At 41.3% G+C, this 8,669-nt stretch overlaps 1 protein-coding gene across 1 annotated transcript; it reads left to right on the top strand.

Annotated features, from left to right (window-relative positions):
- Positions 1–3,166: 3,166 nt before the first annotated feature.
- LOC121005478 (olfactory receptor 5AR1-like) lies at positions 3,167–4,090 on the top strand. Its single transcript, XM_040438246.1, has one exon. It carries the CDS (start codon positions 3,167–3,169, stop codon positions 4,088–4,090), a length of 924 nt encoding a protein of 307 aa, XP_040294180.1.
- Positions 4,091–8,669: the final 4,579 nt, after the last annotated feature.

Raw genomic sequence — 8,669 nt, 5'->3', positions numbered from 1 at the left:
TGCTCCTGTAATTTGCCCACTGGCTCCTGGTATCGCCCATACGGCTCAGGTAGGAGAGTGTAGGGTCCCGGGCTACTTGAGAAACCTTGTCGCGGTGTCCGGGCTTAGACATGTTCTACACCGTAGGACATGTTGACTAATCTCTCAATTTTAAAAACAGTTTGAGGATTTAGTAATACTGCAGAGTGCACCTGTGTTTGTTATTGTTTTGTTATATTGTTATATTAATTATTACATCCGCACTTGTTACCTTGTGTAGGATGTCTATTGTGGTACTTGTGGTTCGCTGCGGGCATCCTCCATTGTATGCATTTTGCTGGGGATTGCCATTAGCAACGGGCCACAAGTGCAGGATCTGCTCCCCTATATATATGCACAACTGCATGTGGGTTTGAAGCACCTCCTGCTAATGCCAACCTGTCTTCTTAGCCTGTACTCCTTTGGCCTAAAATAAAAATTTTCTAGGCTCCAGCAGGCCACATTTTTGACGGTTAAGACTTTAAGATGCATAAAAATGGCCCCTGATTAAAATACATATTTTTTGTGGAAATTTTTGCCATTGATCCCCCTCTGTTGTGGGACGATTTGTGTACTTCTTGTAAGTATTTGGTGGCTGCAATAATTACCTGAAGGTTTTTCAGGTTCGCCTGCTATTAAAGTGAATGGGGGGCGCTGCGAACTAGTGGTTTGCGAACATTTGATCGCGTTCACGCGATTGCATTCACGAACCATCCCAGCCGATGTTCGTCCATCACTAATTGTCACTGCATGATACATTTATACAATATATAATATTTTTATTTTATGCTCTAGAACGGGTTTTATATGTGGATGTGTATATTTATCTACTGTGAATGTGGATGTACAATAATAAATAGTGATTCAAGGAAACATATTCTTTGGTTCCAGATGTAGAATGCCTGTCCTAAATGAACTTATATATACATTGACCGAGTGAGTCAAATCGACAAGAGCACCATATCTAGCAACAAGGGGGTGAGCCCCTATACCTCTTTTTTTCTGTTTCAGTGAGGGAAGGCAGTTTTGGCCTTAGAGAACTGCAAGAGGAGCCATAGGGGTTAAAATAGCCATAGCTAAGGGAAAAGCTCGAGAAAAACAGCGGTATGTGAAGAGAGTAAAGATTGCTTTATGCATAATGCTGCAATAGAAGTAACATATGCTAACATTGATTTTTTTTATTTATGAAAACATGACAGTTACACCTTAATATATCTAATCCCTTCAAAGGTGACATTATAACGAAAAATAAATGTTCCTCATTTCACTACAGATTAGCAAATTGTAAACAAATCACATTTTTCTTGAATTTCATAAGAATTTAGCTTCCAAATGAATCCGACATATTTTTATGCACTAACTGCACTGGACTCAGTCGATTTACCTTTTTTTTTGAAAAAAAAAAACGATTGCACTTGCAAGTCTTAAAGTAGTAAGTGTGCCAAACCTGACCAGATGTATCTTGCCATGTTAGTGTGACCGTATATTGGAGTGGACTCTATCCAAATGTGCATTTTATTCTTAAAAACTGTTACAAATTTTCTTAAATAAATAATTGAACAAATTGTGACCAGATGTATCTTGAGGCGTCAGAGTGACCGTATATTGGAGCGGACTTTGTCCAATTGCGCTTTTTTTTTTAGGCATTAGAAACTGTAGCCCAAAAATTTTATTTATCAAAACCTAGTATAGCGTACATGTTGTTCTGCATCTCTCACTGCTAAATTGTACTGGACTCTGTCCAATTGTACTTTATTTTTTTTTCCCATGGCCTTCGTCAAAACTAAAACCATGGTTTCTTAAATTTCTTGGAACCCTGTCACTGACAATGGTGGAATTGCTGGAGATAGAATACATATATGTATTTTATTTAATATAATAACAAACCTGTTGCTAATCCCTAAAAAGGGATATTTTTTGGAAAGCTTGTTCAAAACATGACATCTGCCCACAATAAGAGATCATTTTTGGACTGTTTTTTATTTTAAAAAGCATAACAAATCAGACAGCACATTGTGTTACTAACCCGGCTGTTTGATAACACCGAAAAACATGCATTTGCCCTAAGGCTACTTTCACACTAGCGTTTTTTAAATCCGGCGTTCAATTCCGACACCGGAACTGCCCGCCGGATCCGGAAAAACGTGTGAAAACTGATTACATTTGAATCCTGATCAGGATTTTGATCACAATGAAAAAATGCATTGGAAAAAACGGATCCGCCATTTATGGACTTTAACTTTTTTTTCACATTTTTCTGGTTTAGCATGCAAAAGCCGGATCCGGTTTGACTGAATACACGGCGCCGGATCCGGCGTTAATGCAAGTCAATGGGAAAAAGACCGGATCCGGCGTTCAGTCGAAGTGTTCAGGATTTTTGGCTGGAGGTAAAAATACAACATGCTACGGTTTTCTGAAAATCCTGATCAGTCAAAAAGACTGAACTGAAGACATCCTGATGCATCCTGAACGGATTACTCTCCATTCAGAATGCATTAGGATAAAACTGATCAGTTCTTTTCCGGATTTGAGCCCCTAGGACGGAACTCAGCGCCGGAAAAGAAAAACGCTAGTGTGAAAGTACCCTTAGTCATACATGTTGCTGTCACTCACTTTAAGATCACAATTACTGTCTTGCTGTTAAAGATCTTGAAAGAGGTTGGATACAGGCCAAGAAGACTCAAGAATGTCATCCACAACTTGTCATGGCAATCTATGCATGGGTTGAATTTATTTGGACCCTAATCGAATCTCCTGGAGGATTTGTTCGAAGCAACCTGAAACAAATTTCTAGAAATCCATTAATCTCTACAATTCACTTTTCAGTCGTTTTAATATTATGGCTGATCTATGTACAGTATCATTGATTATTCCTTTGTTAGAAAGTAGAAATGTTTTTTCATAACGTTTACAGTTTTAACATGGAATGTAGTCATTAAAAGTACTTTTTAACCAGGCTTGATTATAGTCATTCCCGAGAGTTCTCATTACAACTAATTCAATCCTCTGGTGCAAATTTTCATTGAATAAATGTTCTATATATTTACATCTTGTATTTTCCCGTTCTCATTTAAGCTTAACAACCATTTCTGCCGTGTATGAGATTACATCTCTTCTTGAAAGCTAAATATCTGTTTTATGTTGCTAAATGGAGGTGACAAACTTCACTGTCACTGAATTTCATCTCCTCGGCTTCCACGAGCTTCGGAGCTTCCAGTTGGTTTTATTTTTCATTTTTCTGGTTATTTATGTCACAACTTTGGTTGGAAATTCATTGACAACTGGCCTGTTTTGCTTTGATCATCATTTTCACAGTCCCATGTATATACTCCTATGTAACTTGTCTGTATTGGACATGTCCTTCACCTCAATGGTTCTGCCAAAGTTGTTGGACATCTTTCTGACTGGAAACAATGTCATCTCCTACAAGGGTTGCATCACTCAGGTCTTCTTCTTTGTGGTGCAAATGGTGTCTGAATACTTCATCTTGGCTGCCATGGCCTATGATCGTTACGTGGCCATATGTCATCCTTTACGTTATTCTTATTTCATGAGTCTTCAAGTCTGTTTTTGGATGTCATTGATGTCTTGGAGTATGGGTGTCTTTGAGGGCATTCTTTATGCCCTTCTAATATCATCCTGTATATTTTGTGAATCAAATGAGATCGACCATTTATTTTGTGATTTGAAACCGCTAATAAAGCTTTCTTGTAGTGACACACATACTATAGAAATGGTAATACTTGGACCAAGCGCTGTCATTGGCTCTGTCCCTTCGGTCATGACCTTGGTGTCCTACATGTATATTATCTCAACCATCTTGAAGATTCACTCTAAAGAAGGAAGACGCAAAACTTTCTCCACTTGCTCCTCACATCTCACAGTCATCCTCTTGTTTTATGGGACGGTCTTTAGCATGTATCTGAGGCCAAAGTCCAGCTATTCCATGAACCAGGACAAAGTGCTTGCCATTTTATATGCAGGAGTCATCCCGATGCTCAATCCTCTCATTTATAGCTTAAAAAATCAGGATGTGAAGAAAGCTCTGCGCAAATTAAATATTAATTATTAGTGGCACGACCCCTCTAACATTAGCTTAGGCAAGATACCCATCCTCATGGTAATGTACAGAAAATAGAATAAAAAATCTACAATCAGAAAATAAAAACAGAATAGAATTAAACATTTGTTTTAGTATCAGGTTTTAATTAAAAAATTTTTTATAAGTGCAGTGACCCAGTGGATCACTGCAAGGGCTCGTTTAATGCTGCAGAGTTAAATGTTGAAATTTGTTGTCATAGTACTTATTTTATTATGTACTATGTTTCCAAAATGGTTATGTATGAGCAGAAAGGGGTTAACACTGGCAGCTTTAGTCCAGTTTCCCAGGTTGATGGGCTAGTCCCACCACCTGGTTAGTGAGTTTTTAGAGGACCTAGAGGCAACAAATGCATGTGTGAGCCCCTGAGAAGAAGGTATGAATTAACCCCTTAGTGACCAGCCTGTTTTGGGCCTTACTGACCAAGCGTTTTTCTTCCTTTTTTCATCGTCGTGTTCCAAGAGCTATAACTTCTTTCTTTTTCCTTCTATATAGCTTTATGAGGGCTTGTTTTTGCAGGACAAGTTGTAGTTTTTAATGGCGCCATTTTTGGGTACACACAACTTTATGATGAATTTTTCTTAAATCTACTGCCACTGAATTTTTACGTTATATATTTTACGGCGCTCATTTTTCGGTATAAAAAACACAATATCTTTATTCTTAGGCCTAGTTCACACGTATACGGTCCGTATACGGTCCGTATACGGAACCATCCATTTCAATGGTTCCGCAAAAAAAACTGAATGTGTTCCGTATGCATTCCGTTTCCGTATTTCCGTTCCGTTGAAAGATAGAACATGTCCTATATTTGGCCGCAAATCACGTTCCGTGGCTCCATTAAAGTCAATGGGTCTGCAAAAAAAACGGAACACATACGGAAATGCATCCGTGTGTCTTCCATATCTGTTCCGTTTTTGCTGAACCATCTATTGAAAATGTTATGCCCAGCCCAATTTTTTCTATGTAATTACTGTATACCGTATATTTCATACGGAAAAACGGAACGGAAAAACGGAACAGAAACGGAAACACAATGGAACTCAAAAACGAAACAACGGATCCGTGAAAAACGGACCGCAAAAAAATATAAAAGCCATACGTTCGTGTGAACTAGGCCTTACAGTGATACCAAATACGTATAGTTTTATTTCATTTTACAACTTTTTTGCAATAAACCCCTTTTTTTAAGTGAAAAAAATGTTTTTGCATTGCCGCTTCCCAAGTTTTTTCTTTTTCTTTCTATGGAGTTGTGTGAGGGCTTTGTTTTTTGCGGGATGACTTGTATTTTTCCTTCGTTTAGTTTGGGAGTAAATGGCGCTTTTTGATTGCTTGCTATTACGTTTTTTCGGTGGCAACTAATTATAAATGAGCAATTCAGTCTTTTTTTTATTTGTGTTTTATGGCGTTCTCCGTAGGGGATAATTTATGTGATATTTATGTAGTCCGGGTCGTTACGGATGCGGCAATACCAAACATATGGGGGAGATTTTTTTTTTTGCAATTTTTTTCATTAAAAAGCACATTTTCAATGGAAAAAATGTGTCTTTTTTAATGGGATTTTTTAATTGAATAAATGTATTTTTTTTTTACCACTTAATATTCCCACAAGGGGACTATAACAGACAGCTTTTTGATTGATTTTAAAATGCAATGCAGGAATACTATAGTGCATTGCATTTTAATGTCAGCGCTATTATGACATTGACCAGCAGGCTGGGCCAGAGAGCGGAAAATTACTCAAGGCTGGTCTGGGGCCTACACGAGACCCCAGCCAGCCTTCACACACATCGGCACCCCGCGATCGCATTTGTGGGGTGCCGATGGGAGACAGAGGGAGTCCGCTCCCTCTGTCAGCACTTTACATGCGCCGGGCGCCATTGCCCGTGGCATGTAAAGTGTTAAACAGCCCAGATAGGCACTCTTGTCAGTCCAGGCTGTTAGAGCAGGGCCGCAGCTCTCGTGTGAGAGCCGGGCCCTCGCTCCCCACTTCACGGGGGACCCGTGTAGCGCTTAGTCTGGGCCGCCCTTGAGGGACATTTTTCTGATGATTGAGAATCACATTCAAAGCCATGCCTGGAAAGAATGTAAGGTAATACTTTACTGCTTGTGGAAAGGGTATATTGCTTAGGCGCCCACCACACTTTGGCGATGGACTGGCCATCCGGATCTAAGATTAGTGATGGTCGAACATCGACCTGGATGATTCGCAAACGCCCTTTTGCAATTAAATGTTCGCAAACCGCACGTTTGCGGTGGTCCCCATTCACTTTAATGGCAGGCGAGCCTGAAAAACCTTCAGGTCATATTTGCAGCCAGCAAACACTTACTATGAGTGCACAAATAGTCCCACAACATGGACAGTGATATACCAGAGGGGGATCATTGGCAAAAATTCCCACAAAAAATATGTATTTTAATCAGGGGCCATTTTTATGTGTCTTAAAGGGAAACTCTCAAAAATGTGCCCTGCTGGAGCCTAGAAATTTTTTATTTCCTATCGGTTTGATGTATACAAATGTGCAGCACTCCACCTTTTTGTATCCTGCAGAGTCCATAAAAAAATGCATACGTTAACGTAAAAAAAATCTGCATATTTTTCCCGCTCATACCAGGTCTAAAAAAGGATGGCGTGGGCAGGGAAAGGCATACAGTTATGGCCATCCAGTTATTGGCAATAAATTGACCGGATAACACCTCTGCACAGTGACCAGATAAAAGGGTATAAGAGGGCACATAAAATAAGCCCCCAAGGGGAGAGTGTCAGTATCTAAAACATAACTTTTTAATTAAATATGGAGATAAAACACACCACTGTGATGCAAAATTCTAAAAACATGAGGAGTCCAAGCCGGGTACCCCAACACTGGTAGATAAAAAATAATCCTGCTCCACCTAGTTAAAGGTGCGAGCAGTCTGACCAGACCAATACGTATGATGGGACCAGGAAGGTTTCAAGGGAGGCGAATCCAGAGGACATCAGATGTAGGTCCAATGGAAAGCCACAATAGTCGACGGGGTCTGTATAGATGAAGGAGCTCTGTGCCCTATTATACCCTATTCAAGGGGAAGGGGCTACTTTCATTCTATCTTTACAGAGCACCCGCCCCGACAGGGGCGGCCCTGTCTGGATACCTGCCCCTACTCGGGCCTGATCCCTAAATCTTACAGTAATCGTGACCAGCTAAAGCGTTTTCTGTTCGTGTCCACTCTTCAGGGGAATTCGTACAAAAGGGAAGAAAAACGCTGCAGGTATGCAGCCTGCAGTGACAAATAGGTTAGGTATAAATATAATTATAAATGCCCCTCAGATGGGAGGATTCATGCGTGCAGAGGAAATGATAATCCTACGCTAATAGGTCAGGAGGATGTGATAATCCTACGTTGTGCGGGTCCCCTATGGTTGGGGGAAAAAAACTACCAGCCTGACCTATAATGAGAGGCAGAGGAGAGATTATGTGGCTAGAGATTAAAATGTTTACAGTCGGCCAGTACAGGCCCAAAAATTAAGCAATAGGCATTCACCTGACAGCAAAGAACTTTGGATTCTGTGGCTGGAGGTACATTAGGTGGTCACAGGAAAAAAATTGAACTGTCGGCCAGTACAGGCCCCAAAAATTAGCCAATAGGCATTCATCTGACAGCAAAGAACTTTGGATTCTGTGCCTGGAGGTACATTAGGTGGTCACAGGATAAATATATAACTGTCGGCCAGTACAGGCCCCAAAAATTAGCCAATAGGCATTTACCTGACAGCAAAGAACTTTGGATTCTGTGCCTGGAGGTACATTAGGCGGTCACAGGATAAAAATGTAACTGTTGGCCAGTACAGGCCCCAAAAATTAGGCAATAGGCATTCACCCTACAGCACAGAACTTTGGAGTCTGTGGCTGGAGGTGCATTAGGCGGTCAGAGGAGGACAAATGGGAGGAGAAGGAGAAGAGGCAGGACGTGAAGTGCCAGGAGTGTGGCTTTGTGGGTTCTGATGGGGTTGCCTTCTTAAGGCGTTCGTCCCTAGGTGAGTGTTGGGCTTAACGCGACTTATGCGTTTACAGCACAGGCTGCAGATGGCAACACTATTATCAGCAGCTGACACGTTAAAAAAAGCCCACACTGCGGAGCCATGTGCCTGCGTCCTGGTAGCGCAAGATGTGACCGTGCATGGTGGATGGCTCACTCCAGATGCATTTGCAGTCTGCTTTTTGTCTCCTGTGCACTGCAAGTTCTGCCTGCTTCTCCTCCTTCTTCTCACTATCTGCTGCTCCGTCTCTCCCTCTGAACTCCCCTCCTCTTCCTCTTCCTCTTTTGTGGGCACCCACGTGACATCCATCGACATGTCATCATCCTCACCTTCACCACCACTGACATTCGAGATCTCGGAGGAGGCAGCAACAGCGGGGACCTCCCTCCTTGGGCTGACCTGGGTACTGTTGTCAGACAACTGGGTGGCGGCTGTTGCTACCTTCTCTTCCTCATCCAATGTCAAGAATGGCTGCACATCGATAAGGTCTGGGAATGGTTGGGAAAATAATTCCTCTTACTCGAGTGGAGA

Source organism: Bufo bufo, chromosome 6, assembly GCF_905171765.1.
Source record: "Bufo bufo chromosome 6, aBufBuf1.1, whole genome shotgun sequence".
Taxonomy (NCBI): domain Eukaryota; kingdom Metazoa; phylum Chordata; class Amphibia; order Anura; family Bufonidae; genus Bufo; species Bufo bufo.
The sequence above is the reverse complement of the archived record's forward strand: the minus strand, read 5'-3'. Positions and strand labels throughout refer to the sequence as shown.

Excerpts from the sequence above, each read along its gene's own strand:
- LOC121005478 (XM_040438246.1), top strand. The coding sequence starts at position 3,167 with ATGGAGGTGACAAACTTCACTGTCACTGAATTTCATCTCCTCGGCTTC.